Here is a 27,493-nt window from a genome sequence, read left to right as displayed (position 1 = left end):
AACGTAAATTTATTATGTCTTAACTTAAGTTTGTGTTGACCCATAATTTCTTCCTGTTGGGGGGGGGGGGGGGGGGGTCTTTCTTCCTACGGCTCCAGGGAACTGCGATGAAGGAGTCTTGTGCGCCCTCGTATGCAAATTTGTTCCTGTCGATTGTACTAGTCAAGGGGGGAGGTTCGGCGGAATCACTGTTACCAGTCATTGCCGCTGGGTGCCTGCTGCATTACACAGCCCACTACATCCATTCAGTCTACCACTTTGACGTACAGGTATGTCACAGTGGTTGAAGGGGTTAATAATGTATATAGAAAGTAAATTGTCAGGTATATAAACAAGGAAAAAGCCATACTAGACAAATATTTTAATGCTACAAAAATCAGTTACCAAAACAGCACATCCATGATAACATACAAGGCAATGTGGAAAATTTAACAAGAGCCATTTGTTACATGTCCTGGTCATCAAAATATTACAAGATATGGGGATTACATTCAGGGCTGAGCATCAGAGGAATGATAAAGTCCCCAATGCTGAGAGAAGTTTACTTTGCCATGTACCACACTTCATTGTGGCGGTTGGAAAGTTCAAAAGGAGAATTGTAGCCAACACGTATGAAATTTGTATCATCAAACTGCAGACCAAGGAGCTTCAGGTTCTCTGCTAGGGCTTTAGCTTGATCACCATATGCTTTGTTTAGGGCATATCCTCCAAAAGACCTGAAAATATAAAGTTCACATTGACATCCAGCAGAGGAGATATACATGGTATACAGGTGAAACTCCAAAAAGTTAAATATCGTGCAAAGTTCATTTATTTCAGTAATTCAACAAAAGGTGAAACTAACATATGAGAGACTCATTACATGCAAAGCGAGATATTTCAAGCCTTTATTTGGTATAATTTGGATGATTATGGCTTACCGCCTATGAAACCCCAAAGTCTGAATTTTGAGGTACCCTTTGCTCAGGGGGTATGGATTAATTAGCTGACTAGAGTGACACTTTGAGCCTACAATATTGAGCCTTTTCACAAAATTCTAACTTTAAAGGGACACTGACAGGCCCAATTAGCATATTTTAGGCATATATATGTCAGTACAGGTCTTATAAAGTCTATTAAAATCATCTAAGTATCCCCCCTGTCCACCTTATAAATACTGAAATATTAAGTTTTATAACCTGCTTGTCCGGTCACCAATCCGCCCAAGGGGCGGCGTTTTATCTGAAAATGCGCCCAGCCAGCCACTCCCAACTGCCGTCTGCAGCCCCGCCCAGCTCATCAATATTCACTTCGCTGGGCGGCGGCTACAACTCTCCCGACTCAAGATTCTGCGCACAGCCCATTCGATCCTCTGGGCACGTCCTCCGTCCAATCTTCAGCGCATGCGCCCGGCCGGGGTCACATCGCGCCTGCGTACACAGAGCGCTGCAGCCCCTGCTTTATGCGCATGCGCCGGGCACTTGAGTCGGGAGAGTTGTAGCCGCCGCCCAGCGAAGTGAATGTTGATGAGCTGGGCGGGGCTTCAGACGGCAGTTGGGAGCGGCTGGCTGGGCGCATTTTCAGATGAAACGCCGCCTCTTGGGCAGATTTGTGACCGGACAAGCAGGTTATAAAACTTAATATTTCAGTATTTATAAGGTGGACAGGGGGGATACTTAGATGATTTTAATAGACTTTATAAGACCTGTACTGACATATATGCCTAAATATGCTAATTGGGCCTGTCAGTGTCCCTTTAAGCTGCATTAATGCAACTCCTTTTAAATTGCATTACTGAAATAAATGGACTTTTGCACGATATTCTAATTTTTCAAGTTTAATCTGTACAATTATAGACTTAGTTCTTCAAATGGTCATTGCTATATCCTTGCTCTGGACACCTCTTCTCCATTGAAACAGCAGAAATCTGCTAACACATGAGCAAAGTGTTAGGGCCCATTCAGACAGCTGTATGAACGGGTCCGCACCCGTTCTGCGGAACGGGTGCGGACCCATTCATTTCAATGGGGCCGAAAATATGCGGAAGCACACCATGTGCTGCCCGCATCCATGGTTCCCTTCAGTGGCTCCACAGAAAGGATAGAGCATACTTCAAGCCATAGTGCCCACCCCTTGTAACGTCCTGATAATAGCAATCTACTATATTATCTGCACTGAGAGAAAAATCACTGTTATCTGTGGTGTTACATAGGACTGCAGACAAGACGTTCATGGTATATCCACAGGACTCCAATAGATGCAGGGCATACCACGGTTCCCATTTCCCCACAGAAGTAAATTGAGAGGCACCTCTCCATACAATGCAGCAGTCATATGAAGCCCTGTTCTTGAGAGTCTGTGCCTATTATACTGTCATACCCTTGGGGGGGGGGGGGGAATCATAGTGTAATACAGTACCAGCAAAGAGGAGGAGAGGCAAAGCCATAGCAGAGGCCCAAACATGACTGGGGTTTGAATACACACACTAATATATATATAAATAATACACACACACACACACTCACCGGTAATCCAGTTTCCTGGAAGTCTCCATGACAGCACAAACTGAGAACTAAGTAACTTGGGGGGGGGGGGGGGACTACAGCACCTAGGACCTTACGTCCAAAGGCCAAGTCCTCGTCAGCAAACACATCCACCCTATAATGCTTGGTGAAGGTGTGGGCCCCCTTCCAGGTAGCTGCCCTGCAGATCTGTTCTAACAAAGCAGAGGCTCTTTCAGCCCAAGCAGTGGAGACCGATCTAACTGAGTGGGCTCTAAGGGATGTAGGAGCCTCCTTGCCAAAAGGCTTTATAGGCCTCTGAGATGGTGCATCTAATCCAGCGGGGTATAGAGCTCTTAGCTGCCTTCTTACCCTAACCTGCAAATTGGATAACTAAATTTTTAAAATCGATACGCCATTCCTCTGTGGCGTGCAAATAATGAAGAACTGAACACCCAACGTCTAAAGTGTGGAATCTAGATTCCTGCTCGTCTTTAGGGTTAGGAAAGAAAGACCGGGTAACTATATCTTGCGACCTATGAAAGGAGGAGACCACTTTGGGGAGAAAACAGGGGTCCAATTTGAAAACGAGCTTGTCTAGCACCTTGAGCAAGGGTTCCTGTATGGACAGAGACTGGAGCTCGCAAACCCTCCGTGCGGAGGATATGGCCACTAGGAAGATGGTTTTCAGAGTGAGCCACTTGATAGGGAGAGAAGAGGCTCAAACGGAACATCCGACAGCCCCAAAAGGACAGTGTTGAGGTTCCATGGAGCGACCATATTCCTCACTCTGGGATTTAGGCGATCTGCCGCTTTCAGGAATCTTGCTACCCAGGGGACCTCATAAAGGCTGGTATTATAGAGGGCCCCCAAAGCAGACACTTGAATTCGTAATGTGTTAGGAGCAAGACCCAAATCCAGCCCATCCTGGAGGAATTCCAGGATAAGAGGGATATTAGGGGTGGACTGGTTGAACCCGACTCCGCCCCAGGAGGCAAACTTTCTCCAAACCTTGAGGTACGCTTTGGAGGTGTTGGACTTCCTACTGAGTAAGAGGGTCTTAACTACTCTTTCAGAGAGCCCTAGCAAGAGGGATTGCTCAGAATCCAGGCGGACAGCTTAAGGAGGTTGGTATTGGGGTGCGGTATGGGACCCTGGGTTAGAAGACCCTCCTCCGGCAGGAAACTGATGGGATCTTCCGGGCTGAGGGCCCCGAGGAGCCCGAACCAGCTTCTCCTGGGCCAGAATGGGACCACCAGAATCAGTCTGCACCTTTCAGACTGAAATTTTTGGAGCACTCTTGGGATTACTGGTAATCGAGGGAAAGGCGTAGACTAGGCCAGTCGTCCAGCTCTGGGTAAAAGCATCTATTGCCACACATGGGTCTCTTCGATTGAGGGAGAAGAAACTCCCAACCTTGCGATTCTTTGCTGATGCGAACAGGTCTAGGGTGGGATTCCCCCAACGATCCCGAATCTGTTGGAAGGCGGTCTGAGACAAAAGACCATTCGCCTGGATCCAGACTTTGCCGACTGATGTAATCCGCCTGGAGATTCAGGGATCCCTTCAGATGTACTGCCGCAAGGGATTGTAGATTCTTTTCTGCCCAAAAGAAGATTCGGTCTGAGAGCCTCTGGAGGTGACCGTGTCTTGTTCCTCCCTGGTGCTGGATAAACGCCACCGCTGTAGAATTGTCCGAATGGACCAGGACCTGGCGATTTTTGGCCTGTATTTGGATGGACCTGAGGCCTTCCCAAACCGCACGGAGTTCTCTGTAGTGGGAGGACATCCTTCTCTGGTCCTCGGACCAAATCCCCTGAAAAGTCTGAGGCCGTGAGGGCCCCCCAGCCCCAAGAGCTGGCGTCCGTTGTGAGGGAAAGCACATCCTCCTGCCTCCATGGGACTCCCGTTTCAAGGTTCTTGAGCCACCAGCCCAGTGAATCCTTCACGTCCCGGGACACTGACAACCCTTGGTCCAGGGAAGATTGATACCTGTTCCATTGTTTTAGAACCAGCTTCTGTATAGGTCTCATATGGAATTGGGCCCAGGCCACCACAGGGATGCAGGAGGTGAGATGGCCCAGCATTTCCATGCACTGCCTTATTGAGTAATGGGACTTCTTGGTGAAGTGGAGGACCCTTGACCTCAGCTTCTGTACCTTTAGCGGAGGGAGAAAGGATTTTTAAAGAGCTGCATCCAAGAGAATACTCAGGAATACCTTCCGATGGTCTGGGGACATGTCGGACTTCTCCCTCTCTGAGGTTTCCGCTACCATTAGCAGGTCGTCTAGGTAAGGGACGATTATTATCCCCTCCTTGCTTAGGGAGGCTACGATCTCCGCCATAACCTTGGTGAACATGCAGGGTGCCGATGATATGCCGAACGGGAGGCACTTGAACTGATAGTGGCAAACTGTCCCGCCTTGCTCCACCGCGAGCCTTAGATATCTTCTGGAACGGACCTGTATTGGGATATGGAAGTATGCGTTGGAGAGGTCTATTGTAGCCATCATAGACCCTCTTTTGATGAGCTTCACCGCCGACTTGACAGTCTCCATCCTGAACTTGTGGTAGGTGATGTGTTTGTTCAGGGGTTTTAAATTTATGATGGTCCGAAAATTGCCATTCGATTTCCAGACCAGGAATAAGGGGGAATAGTGACCCCTCCCCAATTCTCCGGCAGGGACCCCTTCTACTGCCCCCAGTGAGCTTGGTCAGGACGAACCTCTGCAGAGGAAGGGAATCCAGTTCTATAGTGTAGCCATGTTCTACGATGCCTAATATATATGGATCTGTGATTGTTTGTTCCCAAACCCCTAGAAAGGAGCTAAGCCTTCCTCCGACCGGGATGATGTCATTGTTTTGATGAAGAGGGAGAGGGATCTCCCCTGTTGGGATTAAGAGGAAAAAAAAAAAAAAAAAAAAACCACACACACACACTTTACTCTCCCGCCTCTCGTAAATCCACGACCCTCACGGCTCCTCCTATCGGCCCTGGGATCCTGCTGGGGACTCCAAAAAAAAAAAAAAAAACCTGTATCCTGGACTTGGATTTGTCCTCTGGAAAGCCCTTCCTACGGTCCGTGGCGTTTTAAGGATCTTGTCCAGGTTGGACCCGAACACGTATTTACCGTGAAAGGGTAGAGATATAAGCCTGTTTTTTGATACGGTATCACCCGACCAGGCCTTAAGCCACAGTACCCGTCTGGTGGTATTGGACAGGACCGCCGTGCGGGCAGATAGCCTAACCGATTCTGCAGCGGCAAGGAAGAAAGTGGCCTTCTTCAGAAGAGGAATACTGTCCAGGATCTCCTCCCAAGGGGCCTTATTCGCTATATGGTGCTCTAGTTGTTCAAGCCACACTGCGAGTGTATGAGCCACACACGTCGCTGCTACTCCCGGTTTTAGGAGAGCTGCTGTAGCTTCCCAGGTTCTCTTGAGCAGACTCTCGGCTTTACTATCTAGAGGGTCCTTGAGCTGCGCCCTCAAACAGAAGGACCGTTTGTTTTGTTACCTTAGCAATGGGGAGTGTCCACCCTGGGAATGGCCTCCCAGTCGGCACAGTCCGCTTCGTCGAAGGGGTATCTCCTTTTGAGGCCTCGTGGGATAAAGGAACCCTTCTCTGGCATCTCCCATTCTGCCCGTATCATCTTCTGGACGTTGTCCGGGACCACCGATTTGTGCCTCTCCCCTAAACCCCCAAAAATCTCCTCCTGGACTGACTTGGACCTCCATCTTAATAGTGGCCCTGATGGTTCGGATCAATTCTTCTATATCCTCTGGGTTAAAGAGGAATCTCCTGTACTCACTACTTTCCTCCAATTCCTGAGATCTAGTAGAAGTCCCCACATTTGACAAAACAGTCGGCCGAGTCCAGGTCACTCCCAGAGTAGTCAAGGCCTCTGGAGGAGGGTGGTCTGTGGCCCTGACAGGGCTGGGGTATAGGGGAGGCAGGGGGGGTCCCTAGCGGCCAACGCTGATTGGACCTCTGTTCTGACCAGAGTCTTGATCTCCTCCATAAAACTAGGACTCCGCCTTCACCACGGTAGAGGTGCAGTCCTTACATAGTAACTTGGACCCTGAGGAAGGAAGGCGCTTGGAACAGACGCCACACTTCCTGGGTCTGGATTTAACAGAGGAGGTAGACTCCTTTTCTCCCTGCAACACACAAGGGAGGAAAGGGTCAACCACTGCAGGGAAAAAGAATGCAATACGAAAAGGTGCCAGCAGGATACTCACACCGCCCAGAGTGGTAGGGGGCTCAGGACCCGAGCTAGTGGTGGTAGGGGCGCTCATCTTATCAGCTCCCGTCCACTTACGTTGCTGTCAGCAGGTAGGGTGAATCGTAGAGGTATCAGAGCGGTCCGAATCGGCGTCCCTTTTTGAATTTGGCGCCGGCCTCCGTGACGTCACGATGCTGGCCACGCCTCCCGGCATCTGATGTCATCACCTGGCGACTGGAGGGAAGGGCGTCATAGCGTCGCTCCAGCCGCCCTACTTCAAGCCCGCCGCAGAGGGAACTTCGCCGGGATCACCATGAATGAGGGTGACCCGGGCATAGACCGCACCTGGAGGAGGGAAGAGCCGGACCCCGGAACCGACCTCTGGTCTCTCATATGACACCCCGCAATAGCAGCGTGCGAGAGAGAAAAAAAAAAAAAAAAAAAAAAAAAAAAAGGACTAGGGAACCCAGAATAGCTCCCAGCACCTCTGACATTCCTTCCTTGACAGGACAGGAGAGGTTTTAACCTCTGTGCTTTTTCCTGTCCTATCAGAGGAAGGCAATCTCAGTTTGTGCTGTCATGGAGACTAGGGAAAATATAAAAAAAAAAATATATATATATATACATACACACACACACACACACACATATAGTACAGACCAAAAGTTTGGACACCTTCTCATTCAAAGAGTTTTCTTTATTTTCATGACTATGAAGGCATCAAAACTATGAATTAACACATGTGGAATTATATACATAACAAACAAGTGTTATACAACTGAAAATATGTCATATTCTAGGTTCTTCAAAGTAGCCACCTTTTTGCTTTGATTACTGCTTTGCACACTCTTGGCATTCTCTTGATGAGCTTCAAGAGGTAGTCCCCTGAAATGAAGGAGTTCCCAGAGATGCTTAGCACTTGTTGGCCCTTTTGCCTTCACTCTGCGGTCCAGCTCACCCCAAACCATCTCGATTTGGTTCAGGTCCGGTGACTGTGGAGGCCAGGTCATCTGGCGCAGCACCCCATCACTCTCCTTCATGGTCAAATAGCCCTTACTTTCAAAGTTTTCTTAATTTTTCAGCTGACTGACCGACCTTCATTTCTTAAAGTAATGATGGCCACTCGTTTTTCTTTACTTAGCTGCTTTTTTCTTGCCATAATACAAATTCTAACAGTCTATTCAGTAGGACTATCAGCTGTGTATCCACCTGACTTCTCAACGCAACTGATGGTCCCAACCCCATTTATAAGGCAAGAAATCCCACTTATTAAACTTGACAGGGCACACCTGTGAAGTGAAAACCATTTCAGTGGACTACCTCTTGAAGCTCATCAAGAGAATGCAAAGCAGTAATCAAAGCAAAAGGTGGCTACTTTGAAGAACCTAGAATATGGCATATTTTCAGTTGTTTCACACTTGTTTGTTATGTATATAATTCCACATGTGTTAATTCATAGTTTTGATGCCTTCATAGTCATGAAAATAAAACTCTTTGAATGAGAAGGTGTCCAAACTTTTGGCATTATATATATATATAAATAATGCATAAAAGGTGTGTGTGTGTGTGTGTGTGTGTGTGTGTGTGTGTGTGTGTGTGTGTGTGTGTGTGTGTGTGTGTGTGTGTGTGTGTGTGTGTGTGTGTGTGTGTGTGTGTGTGTGTGTGTGTGTGTCCACTAAAGCAATCTGCACTGTTGCATTTACTAATCACAAAATTTGGAACACAAGTACATCAGGTGTCCAGGAAGGTTTTAGACGTGGTCTCAGCTCTATGACATACCGTTCCCGAGATATTCCCAAAAATGCTAATATGGCACATCACATGAAAAAGCCTGCAGGTCTTTCTCCTCATATCCCAACTGCCATACACAGGGTCACATGACAATCAGCCAATAGATGCTCGCAGGCCCTTAGTCTCCACATAGTTTTACACCAGGTTTCCATAACAACCCAGCCATTTTTCTTCACTGCTGTAGGTCAGCTTTAAAAAGGGGCAAGGCGCTGTGGAGGTCACTGTTAGAGGATACTGTCGATATCTTAACACAAACACTAAATGAAACAGATAAAATATACCCATGCAAAGCCGGGGCCTTCTGTGCATTAAAAAAAATTAAAAAAGTTTACATAGGAAGGGGAGGTGGGAACGGTGGTGGATTTAGGAAAGGAGAGGAGGGCATGGTACTTGTTAAAGGGTTTATGAGGAAGGCACCTTCCATTCCCACTTGTCCCAGACCTGAAGACTTGACAACCCAGAGTCGGTGCATTACGACTGGGGATCATCCAGAATAAAGACCTTCCAAAGACTCCACACTTCTGATTTTGGCTCGACATAACTGTAGTGAAGCCTACAAAGAGAAGGTAGACTGGAAAGATATACACCTATTCTGTGTTTTTGACCCCCACCTAGTTTTGGCTCACAATAAGGCTACATTCACACGACTGTAGTGTTTCTTTGTTCTGGGTGGTGGCAGATGTGTGGGCTGTCATGAGGAAATTCAATTACACGTGGTAGTCACAGGTGTTGAACTCCTCCTCATTCATTTTTAGAAATGTTAGGTAGTCCACACTGGTGGGAGCTAGGAGAGTGTGCTTATCGGTCATGATCAACCATGCTGAGCTGAACATTCTTTTGCACAGGACACTTGACGAGGGTCAAGCCAAGAGTTCCATATACAAGGTGGAGTTCCAGCATGTGGGGCTGTCACAAATCAGACATCTGACGGGCAGATGGTGTCGCCGCTGAACGTCAGCAAGGCGAGCCATGGCAGTGTAAGAGCTTCTAAAATGGCCAGAAGGCAAGACCTGCCGCAAGACATCCTGGACCCCGGCCCTTTTTAATGCAACCTGATGAGGACATTTAAACCCTGGCAGGCTGTAATCCTTTACAACGCGTATGGTTATCCAAGCCCTGGGAAGCGCTTCCAAACTCCCCTGCACCATCAGGCTGCCTCCATCCATTAACAGGGGAATTAAAGCGCCCCAAAAAAAAATAAAAGTAGCGTGCTAAACTGCCGCACGTGGCAAGAACGCCAGACAGTCAGCAGCCCTCTGACCGGAGGAAAAGACAGGAACATTCGCATCGACAGACAAATCCACAAACAGCAGCCCTTCGCGGTCATCGCATCCATCTGCAACCGCGCTGCCGGCCCCATCGGGAGTGTGGCTTTGCGGGTTCTGACGACATTGCTTCCACTGGGCTCAGTGATGGGAGGCCAGGTGCCTTCTTAAGGCGTCGTCCCTAGGCGAGTATTGGGTTTACCACGACTTATGTGTTGACAGCACAGGCTGCAGATGTCAACACTATTGTCAGCAGCTGACACGTAAAAAAAAAAAAAAAAAAACCCACACTGGAGACATGTGCTGGCGTCCTGGGAGAACCAGAAGTGACTGTAGACAATACATTTGCAGTCTGCTTTTTGTTCTGTGCCCTGCCTGCTTCTCCACCCCATCTGCCACTTCGTCTCTTCCTCTGAACTCCCCTCCTCTTCCTCTTGTGGGCACCCACATCACATCAATTGACACATCATTGTCACTGTCACCTTCACCCCCACGGACATTTGAGATCTTGGAGTAAACAGCAACAGTGGGGACCTCCCTGCTTGGGCTGATCTGGGTACAGTCTTCAGACTACTGGGTGGCGGCCATTGCTACCTCCTCTTCCTGATCCGATGCCAAGAATGGCTGCGCATCGGTAAGGTCTGGGACTGGATGGGAAAATTCCTCCAACTCAAGTGGAGGGGCTATGGTGGTGGTGTCTTTGGGGGTGCACACAGCAGAGGGTGAGGAGGGTGCAGACGCAGAAGGGCGAGTGAGCCACTCAACCAACTCTGGTGCGTCCTGTGATGTAATTGCACGCGCCTTGTCTCCCACTTAACTCCAGCCTGGTGCACCTGCCCGATCCCTATGGAAAGGCCTGCCTCTTCCTCTGCCTGTCATTTTCAAAATGGCCCTGTTCATAGAGAAGAGCAGTATTTTGTGGAAGCAGGCATATCAAATCCCTCCGTTTTTTTGGGGGGGGGCAACAGGTATATCACACCCGTTGCGAATAATTATTCCAATAGCGCTTGTCCCTCTATATAGCTGCGGTATTGCAGCAGAACCGCACACAACTGCTGCACAATACAGATGCACTATATACTTTCTATGTTAGAAAGTATATTATAAGTATATCACACCCATACCAGTCCTTAAAGGACTTTTGTGACCCTATTAGCTAGCATTTGGTGTCCCTAACAGCCTGTCCCTGCTCCACAAAGCAACCTCTCCCTACACTGGCAAAACACAGAATGCAAAATGGCTGCCAGATTGGGTTCTTTGATAGGGTGGGGCTATAATCATGTGCTGAAACATCCCAATTGGCTGTCCTTTCCCACCTGATGGATGTGTCATGGGTCAAAGTTCAGCACAATGCAAAAGAATGGCGCCGGTGGACATAGCCATATTGTCACATCTTCGGTGAATAGTCAACGTACAAAGTTCGCCGCAAAACGACCGCAAGGCCATCTCTAATAGGGGTTATTAAAGTGAAAGTACCATTCATAAAGATAGACAAACAGTTAACCGTTTGACAATGGCTCCATTTTTAATAAGACCAATTGAAAAGTCATTAAAAAAGGGAAAAAAAATATAGAGATAGAGATATATATATTATATATATCTCTATCTATATCTCTGCACCAGTTGGCAGTCCCACCGTTTGCAAAATACAACAAAAAAGAAAGGCCATAAACTAATAAAAACAGACAAAAAGTGGTTATTCTGGAATTTAATGGTAAAAAAGGCAGACCATTTATGTGAGTGGGGGCCCTTAAACATGATTTTAAACCCATTACAGTCCGTTGCTTGATGTGCTGGCATAAGAAATGGCTTGTTTTTTTGTCTTAAGCACAATCAGGATATTCGCTTGTCATGCGACTTCCCCCAAATATTACTTGATATAACAGAACAAATGGACGACCTGAACTAGTAGTGACTTACTTGACATATACAGAAGCTGCAGGATATGTATCCAGGTAAACTTCAGGGTTTGTAGGTTTTGGAGGATTCTCCACAGCATGTGGCACAAAGAAGGACATTGTGGAATTATCAGCAGGTGGTTGTTTTAATGGCACATATGTTATCACGGGTACTGTCATGTTTATCTTCAGCCCTAGAAAAAGGAAACAGACTGAAAAGTGAGACATTTTACCAACACTGGAGCATGTTTTAACACCATGTTGCCGACACAGCCTCCAAAACCCTTCACTGTGGGCAGATAAAATATCAGTACCTCTTGTATGAGAGAGGAACATTATGTGCCTATTGCTCTCCAGTAGTTGACTTACAGAACAAGGGGTTTTCCTTACAGTTCTGCTTTTTTTTTTGCTTGTTATATAAAATTTATGACACCAAGTTGCCTCAAGCTAAGCTTGAACGCAAGTTCAGATTTCATTTATATGACCGGTGTCAGGAAGAAAAGAATGGCATAGTTTTGTTCTAGAGACTAGGATGCCCCATCGTTTTCTTGGAATCCTTGAATGGCCTTTGGCCATTAACGTTTGGAGCAACTCCATGTCAGACCTGTCACCATTTGCTTACAATTGGATCTGTGGATGTCAAGAATAGCGATGTAAGACACAGAAGCCCACAATATGGATGAGAGCAGAGCCTTATATAAGAGGACAACATACCTTCAGCATTGTTCCCAGAGATATACTTAAACAGACGGTTGAAGCTGATCATAATCCCCATGCCAAATATGTCCTGCTTTAGTGAAGTTGTCACCCAACGACTTTCTTCATACTGACGAAGTTCAAAGTCCTGAAAATGTAAGAGTTCAATGAGAAAAACAAAGAACTTTTCCATGAATGATAGTACATACAAATACAAGCCTTTGCCATATCAGAAAGATTTTCAAACTCATCTCCTGCCCCTCCCTCGTAAACTCTGGATTCACTGGTCAAATCCATCTTCAGGAAAGATGGGCTGCCTGCTCACTGAACAATCAAATTACATAGAAGTCTATGGAGAAGGAAGGCGAAGGTATTGCTGGAGACAGGCAAAAGCAGAGTAACTGACAGACTGCTGCTGGTTTATAATGGATTTACTGTCTTAAACACTTCATGGATTTTTAACTCCCTGCCTTCCCATAGTCCTAACTTTATTTTTCCATTCACAGCCTTATGAGGGCTTATTTTTTTGCAGGACAAGTTGTACTTTCTAATGGCACCATTTACGATTGCATACCATATAGTAGGAAGTGAAAGAAAGAAAAAAGAAAAAATTCCAAATGGGGTAGAATTGGGAAAAAGCACAATTCTGATTAAAAAAAAAAGGTATTTATTTATATTGTATACTATATGGTAAAATTGATTCATTATCTGTACGGTTACAGCAATACCACGCATTTATCTTTTTCTTGCGTTTTAATACCAAAAAAATTAAAACATTTGAGAAAAAAAAATAAAATTTATAACCATATTCTGACCCCTACAACTTTTTTGTAGTTGTGTACGGGGCTGTGTGAGGGCTCATTTTTTGCGGGACAATCTGTTCTTTTCAGTGGTACCAATTTCAAGTGTGTGTGACTGAGCACTTTAATAAAAATAAAATTATTGGGTAGTTGAAGTCACAAACAGCCAATTTGCTATATTTTTTTCCCCGATTACACCATTTGCCGTATGCCATTAATATTGTTATATTTTAAAATTGTATGGGCATTTTTGTATGTGGCGATACCCATGAGGTTTATTTTTTTAATTGGTTAAGTACTTTTTTTATATTAGCAAAAACTTTTTCTTTTTTTTTTTTACTTTAAGTCATCTTGGGTTACAACTGGCAATCATTAGATTGCTCATTGTGTTCATTGATTGCTATATAGACATCATTTAACACAGTTTGCACTATACCAATACAACGCTGCCACCTAGTGGCCTGTATTCCTATATTCCTGAAATAGGCACCGAACGGGCTATTTCAGTAAGGTTACTGGAGCTGAAGTGCGTGACTTCAGCTTTCAGACTGAAAATGCCGTGGTCTCATTTGACCATGGCATCTGAAGGATAAAATGTATGCGATCAGCCACATGTGCCGCGGGTTTCCGCTATTTAAAATAGCAGAAACCCGGCATCACATGCGAGCAGGCGCCATGTTTAGGGACCGGAATTTCACTGTACATATACGGTGGTGGAGGTCCTTAAGGGGGTTAAACAGCTATAAAAAGACAACATTTTTAGTAGGGCACAATGTTTAATAAGAGTAACAAATTTAGCAATTTAAATTTTACTTCCAATTCAAAAGCATATACTCTATCCATATAATTGTACTTCAGTTAAATCAAACCAATGAACTTGTCACATAACATTGTATCCAAGCTACAAGAAGCCTGTTAGAGCAGGAGGAAATGAGCAGGTTCATACATTGCTTTGGGGGAAAATAGAGAAAAATACACTGCTCAAAAAAAATAAAGGGAACACAAAATAACATCCTAGATCTGAAATAAATATTCTTCTGAAATACTTTGTTCTTTACATAGTGTAATGTGCCAACAAAAAAAAAAAAAAAAAAACACAAAAATTTAAAAATGGAAATCAAATTTTTCAACCCATGGAGGTCTGGATTTGGAGTCCCACTCAAAATTAAAGTGGAAAAACACTACAGGCTGATCCAACTTTGATGTAATGTCCTTAAACAAGTCAAAATGAGGCTCAGTAGTGTGTGTAGCCTCCACGTGCCTGTATGACCTCCCTACAACGCCTGTGCATGCTCCTGATGAGGTGGCGGACGGTCTCCTGAGGGATCTCCTCCCAGACCTGGACTAAAGCATCTGCCAACTCCTGGACAGTCTGTGGTGCAACGTGACGTTGGTGGATAGAGCGAGACATGATGTCCCAGATGTTCTCAATTGGATTCAGGTCTGGGGAACGGACGGCCAGTCCATAGCATCAATGCCTTTCGTCTTGCAGGAACTGCTGACACACTCCAGCCACGTGAGGTCTAGCATTGTCTTGCATTAGGAGGAACCCAGGGCCAACCGCACCAGCATATGGTCTCACAAGGGGTCTGAGGATCTCATCTCGGTACCTAATGGCAGTCAGGCTACCTCTGGCGAGCAAATGGAGGGCTGTGCGGCCCTCAAAAGAAATGCCACCCCACACCATTTCTGACCCAATGCCAAACCGGTCATGCTGGAGGATGTTGCAGGCAGCAGAACGTTCTCACCTGTGGAGCACAACCCCCACCTGTGGACGTCGGGCCCTCATATCACCATCATGGAGTCTGTTTCTGACTGAGCAGACACATGCACATTTGTGGCCTGCTGGAGGTCATTTTGCAGGGCTCTGGCAGTGCTCCTCCTGTTCCTCCTTGCACAAAGGCGGAGGTAGCGGTCCTGCTGCTGGGTTGTTACCCTCCTACGGCCTCCTCCACGTCTCCTGATGTACTGGCCTGTCTCCTGGGAGCGCCTCCATGCTCTGGACACTACGCTGACAGACACACCAAACCTTCTTGCCACAGCTCGCATTGATGTGCCATCTTGGATAAGCTGCACTAACAGCCACTTGTGTGGGTTGTAGACTCAGTCTCATGCTACCACTAGAGTGAAAGCACCACCAGCATTCAAAAGTGACCAAATCAGCCAGGAAGCATAGGAACTGAGAAGTGGTCTGTGGTCACCACCTGCAGAACCACTCCTTTATTGGGGGTGTCTTGCTAATTGCCTATAATTTCCACCTGTTGTCTATCCCATTTGCACAACAGCATGTGAAATTGATGGTCACTCAGTGTTGCTTCCTAAGTGGACAGTTTGATTTCACAGAAGTGTGATTGACTTGGAGTTACATTGTGTTGTTTAAGTGTTCCCTTTATTTTTTGAGCAGTGTAGTAAAGGGGTATTCCCATCATAATGATCACTGTTAAATCGGTTAATGATTTGACAGTGATAATTTTTGAAAATATTTGATTAACAAATTCCCACCATTTAGGATAAAATTCATCCCCACTTACCTCATTGTTGTCATTTGGTCTCCCCTGGTTACGGCCACCGCTCTTCTCCAGAATCCCGGTGGCCACGCTTGTGCAGAAGACTCCTTTTCTCCCGGCCGGGCCGCTCGCTACCGGCTCTGTACTATACTGGCCAGGAATAAGTCACCATGGCGCATGCGCGTTCAGACCAGCATGCGGCGCAGCCGGGAGAAGACTTCAATCAAGATGAAGCCCACCCCCAGCCAGAATCCAGGAAGTGAACGGCGTGTGGGTGCAGATCTCCTGTCTTCTCAGCCCAATTAAAATTCTGCCTTACCACAATAAATCCTTAAAATTTATAAGGCCACTTCCCACCACTGGATAGCAAGGACCAGTCAACAGCATCCATGAAATCTGCCCAGATACCAAACCAGCTGGAACCTGCTCGTGCCACAACACAGGTGACCAACCAGGATGCAGGTAAGCACCACTGGTACACTGAAAGGGGAGGATAGAAACAGCACAAGATAGGGGACGACAGTATGTGGGAGTCAAAAGACCCCACTACTAACGAGGCTGTGATACTATTGGGGTCATTTATTAAACTGGTGTAAAGTAGAACTGGCTTAGTTGCCCATACCAACCAGATTCCACCTTTTTATTTTACAAAGGAGCAGTGAAAAATAAAAAAGGTGGAGTCTGATTGGTTGCTATGGGAAACTAAGCCAGTTGTAGGTTGCACCAATTTGATAAGTCTCCTCCTATGTGCCCACCTACCTGGCTCACCCTTAGGAGCTTTTTACGTTACTGCTGATTGTGTGCTACAGCGTTGGGCCAGATTCATATGACCAAGATCGGTCCAAAAATAAAAACACATTTGTCCGCCACATCTCTCAGATCAACAAGCAGACCGATCCCCAGAACCCAGGGCAGACATGGAAAAATATTTGTTTGTGTGCATGAGCTCTTATGGAAACTACCAAGCCTTACACAGGTATATTCCAATGTAGGCCTGCAGCACTATATTGCTAGATAGAACATTCACTATATTCAAGTGCTTAAATTGCTGAATAGAAATGGCAATCTGACTATTACAGTTTATTAGATCCTTGGGGGGGGGGGGGGGTAAAAAAAAAAAAAAGTAAATATATTTTCTTTCACTATTAAATGACAAGAAAAACTATGTACTTGTGGTATTAGTGCAACTGTACAGCCCTAAAGAATCCCCTAAAGGGCATGGGTCAGTTTTAGCACAAAGTGAAAGTCATAAAAATATGGCCCATGAAAGTATGGTAATTTTTTTTTTTTTTCTGCATTTGGAAATTTTTCTCCAGGTTCCCACTACCTCCAATGCAAGAGTGGTGCCATTAGAAAGTACAGCTCGTCTCTGGAAGAAAGATATATAGCTCAATTTTTTTTTTCGGAACGGACGGATCACGGAATGGGTCTGGATCCGTCCCGGCCGCCGAACAGACGTTGCTCGTGCATTGGGGACCAAAAATTGCGGTCCCCAATGCACGGAATGGAACCACAACAGCCGTGTGCAGGAGGCCTAAGACTCATTTTCCTATTAAGCGATTTCGCTTACATTTTATGCTGCAATACCATTTCAACCAGATTTTGGCACATTAGTGGAGAGTTTGGACTGGAGTTTCTCACACCAGGCTTCCTCATTCACATTTTGGTGTCAGCTCAAGATCCATGGAAAATCCATGTTTGGTCTGTGTCAGGTTTCAGCCATATTCCACGGGCGCTACTCAACTAAACATTTCTCATAGCATCTCCTACCAATGGTCTGTAACACCACTGGCAGTAGTTTTTCACAGACCCAGACTTATGGGAGCATTTGGTCCATGTTATGGATCACGGTGGCCCATGTCCCTATTACTTTTCATAGACCCATGGTCAGTGGAAAGCCGCTGGTGTGAACATACACAGCACGTCTGATTCATTTGAAGTGTGACTTTAGATATTATACATCATGCTTTGAACTTCAGCATGCTCAGCAGTTTTAACTTCAGTATATTACATTTTAATTTAAAGGGTGAAACAACGCAACATCTGCCTCCGCCAGCTCCTGTGGTTTTCATTGGTTTGCAGCGCCGGAAAGATTGGGGAAGATTTATCAAATTGGTGTACAATCAAATTCCACCTTTAATTTTCCAAAGGAGCTCTGAAAAATGAAAAGCGGAATCTGGTTATGGGCAACTAAGCCAGTTTTCCTTTACACCAGTTTTGATAAATCTCCTTTTTTCTTTAGGGTAGCACAACAGTTAGGTTTCTGGATACAGTTTTGGAATCCAGTGTGGATCATTAAAAGAGTTGTCCGAGTTCAGAGCTGAACCCATACATAACCATTTCTTGACCCAGGCAGCCCCTCTGAGTCGAGCATCAGCGCAGGGCAAAGGCTTTTTCAGCAGATCCAGTGATGTACCGGGTCTCACTATGGGAATGCTAGGAGGAGGCTTCAGCCTAGCAGTGAGCCCGATGTCACTGACACTAATGGGTGGGCTTTAGCACTGCCCTTGTCCTCAGGGCAGAGGAGAACATCAGAGCATGCAATGCTCCGATGCTCCACTCAGAGGGGCTGCCTGGGAGAAGGGGATATATCTTGGTTCAGCCATGAACCCAGACAACCCCTTTAAAAGAGAAAGTGTAAAGGATACTTTAATTCACTCCTGGTTTTTGCTTTTCCAAAACTGCCATAAGAAACCTGACTATGTGGCCGTACCCTTTGGGTGCTGCCACACCATGGCTGTGCAGAATTTTGTCTGCCAAGAAAAAAAAAAAAAAAAAAAAAAAAAAAAAAAAATCCAGTTTTTGTATGCAACATACCAGCATTTCCTTTGAGCAAGGGAAAACACAGCAGACTTAGAGGTAGTCTCACTTCAGTAAGTGGTATCCATCATGTAGCAAAAGTTAATACAAGCAACTTACTAATGTATAGAGATTGTCCATATTGTCTCCTTTGCTGTCTGGATTAATTTTTCCTTCACATTATACACTGCTCATTTCTATGGTTACAGACCACCCTGCAATCCAGCATTGGTGGTCGTGCTTGCACACTATAGGAAGAAGCACTAGCCTATGTGTGCTCCTATGGTCCCGGCCACCAGAGAGGTTGATGCTTTTTCCTATAGTGTGCAAGCACGACCACCACTGATGGATTGCAGGGTGGTCTGTAACCATGGAAACAAGCAGTGTATAACGTAATGGGGAAAAAAATCTAGACAGCAGAGGAAGCAATATGGATTCCAACAATACATTAGTAAGTAGCTTGTATTAACTTTCTCTACATGATAAATTCCACTTACTGAAGTGAGACAACCCCTTCAAGTTACATTCATGCATTTTCTTGATGAAAGGAAATGCAGCATAAATGCTAATATTTTAATAAACACATGCATTTTTGCTGCAAAAATGATACTTACCAGTAATATGATTTTCCAAAGTCCATGACAGCACCAGGATAGAGGGTCCACCTCCCAGGACAGGCAACCCAGAAATATAAAACAAGAGGAGCCACTCCTTCATTCAGTAGTTTCCAGAGATGAGACCACCTTCCATATCTTAGGCTACTTTCACACTCGCGTTTGGTGTGGATCCGTCATGGATCTGCACAAACGCATCTGTTCAGATAATACAACCGCATGCATCCGTTCAGAACGGATCCGTTTGCATTATCTGTAACACTGCCAAAACTGATCCTTCTTGACCACCATTGAAAGTCAATGGGGGACAGATCCGTTTTATATTGTGCCAGTGAAAACAGATCCGCCCCCATTGACTTTGGCTCCGTTTCGTCAGACAGACACCAAAGCGGAATGGAGATGGAACGGAGGCAAACAATGCATTCTGAATGGAAAAGGATCCGCTCAGAATGCATCAAAGGCCAAAACGCCAGTGTGAAAGTAGCCTTACCGGTCTGACCAGTCCTTGCTCTTGCTTGTATGTTTAACACCTTTTTTTATTTTCCTGCACACCCAGCGATAACTAAAGAAAAGCTCATCAACAAGATGCTTGTGATAAAAGAAGAAAGAAGGGGGGGGGTAGAATTAGAAGGGTGCTGTCATGGATGTCAGTCAAATTACCGGTAAGTAATTCTCATGCTGGCCATAGACTTCTATTATGACGGAATGCCTCTTATAGGCTTCAGTGGAGCATGCCATCATAGAATTCCGTTATGGTCCGTGGTAGCGGAATCCAAAGCAGGATTCTTTAATAAGTCGAACGCCAAACTTGAAGACACAAGTTCACTCATGCCTACTCATCACTGGTTCTGTCCTATAAGGCTACTTTCACACTAGCGTTTTTGCTGGATCTGGCAGGGTTCAGCAAAAACACTTCCGTTAGGGTCCATTCACACGTCCGCAATTTTGTTCCGCATTTTGCGGAACGGAATTGTGGACCCATTCATTTCTATGGGGCAGCACGATGTGCTGCCTGGATCTGGAATTGCGGGTCCGCAATTCCGTTCCCGAAAAAAAAAAAAAAAAAAGAAATAGAACATGTCCTATTCTTGTCCGCAATTGCTGACAAGAATATGCATTTTCTATTAAGTGCTGGCGATGTGCAGTCCGCAAAATGCGGAACGCACATTGCCGATGTCAGTGTTTTGCGGATCTACAAAACACACATGGACGTGTGAATGGAGCCTTTCTAATACAACAGTCTGCATCAGTTATGAACTGATCCGGTTGTATTATCTTTAACATGCCCAAGACTGATCAGTCATCTCCATTGAAAGGCCTCATGCACACAACAGTATTTTTTTCGCGGTCCGCAAAACAGAGTTCCGTTTCAGTTTTTTTTTTTTCGTGTGCCTTTTTGGAGGATCAGCAGACATGAAAAGTGAAAAAAAAAAAATCTAAGTCAAGTTTGCCTTGAAAATGATAGGAAAAAAACGGATACGGATGACAATCTTGTGTGCATCCGTGTTTTTTCATGGACCCATTGACTTGAATGGGTCCTCGAACAGTTGTCCGTGAAAAAAAAAAAAAAAAAAAAAGTCTTATTTTTTTTCACGGACTGGAAACACGGATAACGGACGACAAACGGTGCATTTTCCGAGTTTAACTAACCCATTGAAAGTCAATGGGTCCGCAGAAAATCACGGAAAATGGAACAACGGACACGGAACCCAACAACGGTCGTGTGCATGAGGCCAAAGTCAATGGAGGATGGATCAGTTTTCTATTGTGTCAGAAAACTGATCAGTCCCCATTGACTTGCATTGTGGGTCATGACAGATCTGTCTTGCGCCACATCCCATGACGGAAAGAAAACCGCTGCTTGCTGTGGTTTACTCTCTGGTATGAGAGTGCAACTAAACGGAACAGAATGCATTTTAGAGCATTCCGTTAAGTTTTGTCCCAATTGACAATGAATGGGGACAAAATGGAAGAGTTTTTTTTCCTGTATTGAGACCTTATGACAGATCTCAATACCAGAAAATAGAAACACTAGTGTAAAAGTAGCCTTAAAGGAGTTGTCAGAGTTATGGAGAAAAAAAATAAATAAAAATATAGCACTGTACATCTGATTGTGAGTGATATATAGTCCTGATCAAAAGTTTAAGACCACTTGAAAAAATGGGGAAAAAAAAAAAAAAAAATCATATTTAGCATGGCTGGATCTTAAGATTCCAAGTAGAGCTTCAACATGCAACAAAAAGAAATGGGAGTGAGAAAACATTTGAGTATTCAATTTAATGAAAACAAATAAACTGAAACAGGCTGTTTTTCAGCTGATCCAAAGTTTAGGACCACATGCCTTTAAAGGGCCAAATCTGTGCAATGTGGATTCATTGTCATTTTCTGTCAAGTAGTCACACGTTGTGATGGCAAAGGCAAAAAAACCTCTTTTTGAACATGGTCGGGTTGTTGAACTGCATAAGCAGGGTCTCACAGCGCGCCATCGCTGCTGAGGTGGGACGCAATAAGACTCATTTGGAATTTCTTAAATGATCCTGAGGGTTATGGAACAAAAAAGTCAAGTGAAAGACCCCAAAAAAAGTCTCATCAGCACTGAGCCAGAGGATCCAGTTGGCTGTCCGTCAAGACACTGGACAATCCTCGACCCAAATTAAGGCCCTTACTGGTGCTGACTGCAGCCCCATAACCATCAGACGGCATCTGAGACTGAAGGGCTTTAAAAACAAGAAACGTCTTCAAATACCTCGTCTCCTTGAACGCCACAGGACTGCTAGTTTGGACTTTGCAAGAGAGCACCAAACATGGGACATTCAAAGGTGGAAGAAAGTTTTATTCTCTGATGAGAATTTTTTTTAACCTTGATGGTCCTGATGGTTTCCAAGGTTACTGGCATGACAAGCAGATCCCACCTGAGATGTTTTCTACGCGCCACAGTGGAGGGGGGCGCCATAATGGTCTGGGGTGCTTTTTCCTTCAGTGGAACAATGGAGCTTCAGGAAGTGCAGGGGCGTCAAACGGCCGCTGGCTATGTCCAGATGTTGCAGAGAGCATTCCTCATGACTGAGGGCCCTCGTCTGTGTGGTAACGACTGGGTTTTTCAACAGGACAACGCTACAGTACACAATGCCCGCAGGACAAGGGACTTCTTCCAGGAGAATAACATCACTCTTTTGGCCCATCCTGCGTGTTCCCCTGATCTAAATCCAATTGAGAACCTTTGGGGATGGATGGCAAGGGAAGTTTACAAAAATGGACAACAGTTCCAGACAGTAGATGGCCTTCGTGCGGCCGTCTTCACCACTTGGAGAAATGTTCCCACTCACCTAATGGAAACGCTTGCAGCAAGCATGCCAAAACGAATTTTGGAAGTTATAAACAATAACAGTGGAGCTACTCATTACTGAGTTCATGTTTGGAAGTTGGATTTCAGTTTTTTTTTTTGGAGGTGTGGTCCTAAACTTTTGATCAGCTGAAAAACAGCCCGTTTCAGTTTATTCGTTTTCATTAAATTGAATGCTCAAAAAAAGTTTTGTCTCACTCATTTCTTCTTGTTGCATGTTGAAGCTCTACTTGGAACCTTGTTAAGATCCAGCCATGCTAAATATGACTTTTCAAGTGGTCTTAAACTTTTGATCAGGACTAAAAAAAAAAAAAAAAAAAAAAACCTAACACACAAACTATTTCCTCACTTCCCTGGTTCTCTTCTGGCCCTTTGTTTACGTGCAAAAACAATCTCTGCCCCTCCCCCTGCACTGCTAAGAGAGTGAATACAAGTGCTGCCCTGAGTGACATGTCTGTCTGCTGGGAGACTCCGCAGCATGTTGTGTGTGTGTAGGACTACAAGTCCCAGCTGTACAACAGCACTCCTAATACACACAGGATTTTGCCCCTACCTGCAATGCTCTGGAGAACCTCTCCAGCTCCTGTGCCCAGCATTTGTCTCCTCACTGCCTGCAGCTACACAGTAAACACTTCAGCCCTGAGTCTGTGCAGCTGAAGGGGTTAAAGGGAACCCGTCACCTCCCAAAACCATCCCAAGCCGCCAGCAGTGTGTTTCTGATGATGCCTTTCTTCCTGAAGGCAGATGCAGCAAAAGTACTAAAAATGTTTTATCCCCTGCTCGGCGTGCTTCTCCACACATGCTTGAAGTCAAGGGGGCAGTGGCCTCCTTGCTTCAAGTCATGGTAACCACACCCCTTTGCTGTGACTGTAGGATGCCTTTGTGGTGCATGTGGACCGCGCCGGCATCCTCCATTGTACTCATCTTTTGCTGGGGATGGTAGTTTGCTGCGGTCCACATGCGGTCGGACTGCTCCCCCAATGAGAAACAGGCTACAGTGTTTGAGCAGTTCCCCCATATTTGCCACTATATTTCTGTGATTTTGCATCTGCCTTCATGAAGAAAGGCATCAGAAACACGCTGTTGGTGGCTTGGGATGGTTTTGGTTGGTGACAGGTTCCCTTTAAGAATCCTAGGAGAGAGCAATAAGCAGCAGCCGGCAGTGCAGGGGGGCGTGACCAGCACAGTGACGCCTCATGTACAGATCTCTTAGGCTTGAGCCTGAACATTATCAGAGCAGGGAGAGAAGTTGACATCACAGGTCATATGACCCTCAATGAAATCTGAGAAACCAGCCACTGGAGAGAGAGTTAATTGGAAAGCTGTTACATTTGTCTAGTTAGAAACATAGAAAGAATAAAAAAAAAAAAAAAAAAAAAAAAACCCACACACCTCAGACAACCCCTTTAAGTCAGTGTTCAACCCTTTAGATAGGTCTTGAGACATGACTCAGATATTAAATAAGCCAGCAACTCATCTGCAGGCAGCTTATAGTATAGCTGTCCTACAACTGGTGGCATTAGAGGCAGAGCTTGTTAAGAGCTCATTTGCATCCCTTTCTTCAATATTTTATCATGCAGACTTTATTTTTACCAAGTACTACAGATGGGCAGGATGGGGACAGAGTGGTGACATGTGAAGGGCCAGAAGACCAGCCAAGTTTACAACTTTTTTACCTGGAGGCGGGCGCACAGACCGCCATATGCGCACTTAATTTTTGACAATGTGCATGTCTTATAGTAAATTAGCCATATACTACAGCAGCAAAAGGGGGGACAACTGAGACCAGTAGACTTATAGCTTCGGACCATAGATCCAAAGTAGATTCATTCAAACACCTAGTTTTCGGCCTAATGCTGCTGCAGCAGTAATATGCTAAAATGTATTTTTTTTTTTTATGAAAATATGACAGTTATCCTTTAAAGATGCAGAAATGAATACCGAATTAAATTCACCAAAGTCTTGCGTGAAATTAATTTTGCCATTTTCAGCTGAGCAGCAACCATCGATTAAGGATAATACACAGAGGGTAAAAACAGACACACAAACCAAATACCGATTTACAGGTGAAGCATGGACGCGCTTTTTTTTTTTTTTTTTCTTCTCACAGACACGACTTTTTAGTATAAAAAAAACAACAAAAAAACAAAAAAAAAAAAAAAACACAAAACACTATAGTATAGTATATGTGCTCCATAGACTAGGATGGGCCAGCAGTAGCGTTGAGCAAACTTTTTTCAAGGTCGGCGTATCTAAGAATTCCGTTATGGCTTCTGCTACCACAGACCATAACGAATTCTTAGATAACCTGAACCAAAACTTTGTACTCCAAACTTGAAAACATAAGTTCGCTCATCCCTACACAGCGGCAAAGAGGATTGGTTGTTTTATAACAGGGATGCTCAACCTGCAGCCCTCCAGCTGTTGTAAAACTACAACTCCCACCATGCCCTTCTGTAGGCTGATAGCTATAGGCTGTCCAGGAATGAAATGATGGGGAGTTGTATTTTGCAACAGCTGGAGGGACACAGGTTGAGCATGCCTGTTTTATAACATTAAGGGGTCATGCACACGAATCCATTTTATTTCCGTGTCCATTCAGTTTTTTTTGCAGAAGAAAAAAAATAAAATCCGTTTTTTGCAGACTGCAAGATATATACGGTCATGTGAATGAGCCCTAAGTGCAAGTGAATTCACAACTTTCAACTCAAGTCATTAAGCCTCATTCACACATCAGTTTTCGTCCCCATTCATAACCTGTGTATTCAGACATCGGTGTTTTAGCAAGGTCCGTGCGTCAGTGATTTTAGCACAGATGCATGATCTATTTTGTCCATGTTCACGGATCCATCACGGTCTATGGGTCAGTGAAAACCACGGATACCAACAGTGTTGCATCCATATTTCACAGATTAAGAAGAGAGACTTTGAAAAAAATAAATTATATATATCAGCTGTTCAGTGTCAGTGAAACGCAAAAAACGGGCACACGGATCACTTTACGGATGCATCACTGACCACCTGCTCACGGATTTGAGCACAGACATGTGAATGAGGCTTTACACATGATGGCTGCAGTACTGAACAAGGAGTAAACCATGAAATCTGCCCCTCTACACCCACAGCCCCTTCCCCGTACTTACATCATATTGTTTCACCAGCTGGTACTTTGGACAATCATAACTACGACAGAATGAAGGCAACTTATTCTGACTGGAGACATCAGACGCCTGCACGGCAATCCCCAGTACAGAGAGCAGCCCCAGCAGAAGTCTTCTCCTCATCTCCATGACTGGATGTGTCTGTGGAGGAGCTCAGCTGCTGATATAGGAGGTGGATATGGGTGGAGCAGGCTTGTGTAACTTTCCCAATCAGCAAGTTAAAAGTAAGGCCTGGAGTCTTCTCCCACCGCCCTCACGTGGAGACAACACTGAGGATGTGTGCGGGGTTTTATAACTCACTATTCCCCCCATCACGTGAGGTGCCCCTGTGTTATCTAACTGCAATGTTCTGTAGCTATCGCCGATTAACATTGGAAGATAATGAAAAATTAGGTAAAACGAATAGCGTTAAGCAAAGAATCTATCCGATTATCTATTTAGCTTTATTTAGGATTATTTATTTCGTACTAACGTGTTTGGCAGTGCTGTACAGATAATGTGCAGGCAGAACACATACTGAAAAGATGAGGCAATGTTCCCAAAGTCATTTCTTTTATTTTCAAAGCTCATATTAACCCCTGGTTCTCTGTGTACATTCAGCATTTGCACCAAGAAGTGAACTCCATGGGGGGGGGGGGGGATTTATCAAAACTGGTGTAAAGTAGAACTGGCTTAGTTGCCCATAGCAACCAATCAGATTCCACCTTTCATTTTTCAGAACTCGTTTAAAAAATGTAAAGTGGAATCTGGTTGCTATGGGCAACTAAGCCAGTTTTCCTTTAAACCATTTTTGATAAATCTCCCCCCATGTGCCCAACAGATGCCAAAAGACTAGTCTTTTTAGTATCAACCAGGCAGGTAAATGTCTGTATTATTTATTTATTTGCAACCTGCCCTTTTCTATGTAGCTGACCACCTCAAAAAGTGTGCTCTATAGGTGGCATATGTAACTATATTGTAATGCCTGTACTGCAGACTGATACACTGTAGCAAACTGTCAGCACTATTGCTGTACAATTAGCTTGCCTGAAAGCAGGACTAGCTATGTGCAGGTTAACATAAGGGTGCGCCTTGCCTTTCTGCTGCCTGAGGCGAAAACTGAAGCAGCGCCCCATCCCCCCATAACAATGGCAATTTCTTAACCTAGCACCTTCTCTCCAGCCCTACCGTTAAAGATATACTTGGAAAAAACTATATACAGAGCTACAAAACCTACAGGGTAATACAGCACCACATATCTCATGTCCAGTGACGTGTCCTCTGATGTAGACGTTCTCTTTCTTTTTTTCCCAACTTAAAGTTTATTAAGTTTTATGTTTTTTTCTTTCTCAAACAAATCACAGCAAAATAGACAATCCAGGTCGGATAAACCAATACAGACCTCAATTAACAAATCAATAAACAAGGGGGAAAAAACAAAAACATCACGTCTATAATGGTAGTAGAGGTAGGCGGCAGGGCCGGCGATAGTGGGGGCAAACTGGGCAATTGCCCAAGGCCCCGATCCTCTAAGAGGCCCCCTGCTTCAGTCCCGGCAATCGTTCAGTCGGGACTCCAGAGTGGGGAATTTCCCAGCTTAGGGCTCTTTCACACCTGCGTTATTGTTTTCCGGCATAGAGTTCCGTCGTCGGGGCTCTATGCCGGAAGAATCCTGATCAGGATTATCCTAATGCATTCTGAATGGAGAGAAATCCGTTCAGGATGCATCAGGATGTCTTCAGTTCCGGAACGGAACGTTTTTTGGCCGGAGAAAATACCGCAGCATGCTGCGCTTTTTGCTCCGGCCAAAAATCCGGAACACTTGCCGCAAGGCCGGATCCGGAATTAATGCCCATTGGAAGGCATTGATCCGGATCCGGCCTTAAGCTAAACGTCGTTTCGGCGCATTGCCGGATCCGACGTTTAGCTTTTTCTGA

The 27,493-nt window shown here is 45.0% G+C and overlaps 1 protein-coding gene across 1 annotated transcript; it reads right to left on the bottom strand.

The window, feature by feature from the left end:
• Positions 1–352: 352 nt before the first annotated feature.
• On the bottom strand, positions 353–25,852 carry LOC120998829 (heme-binding protein 2-like). The gene is made up of 4 exons (XM_040429680.1): positions 25,560–25,852; positions 12,372–12,501; positions 11,680–11,851; positions 353–716 (listed from the first exon to the last, which is right to left on the bottom strand). Exons 1-4 carry the CDS (start codon positions 25,704–25,706, stop codon positions 542–544), a joined length of 624 nt encoding a protein of 207 aa, XP_040285614.1. The 5' UTR covers positions 25,707–25,852; the 3' UTR covers positions 353–541.
• Between the last annotated feature and the right edge of the window lie 1,641 nt (positions 25,853–27,493).

The sequence above is a fragment of the Bufo bufo genome, chromosome 4, assembly GCF_905171765.1.
Source record: "Bufo bufo chromosome 4, aBufBuf1.1, whole genome shotgun sequence".
In the NCBI taxonomy this organism is placed as follows: domain Eukaryota; kingdom Metazoa; phylum Chordata; class Amphibia; order Anura; family Bufonidae; genus Bufo; species Bufo bufo.
This window is presented reverse-complemented; position numbering and strand designations above follow the sequence as displayed.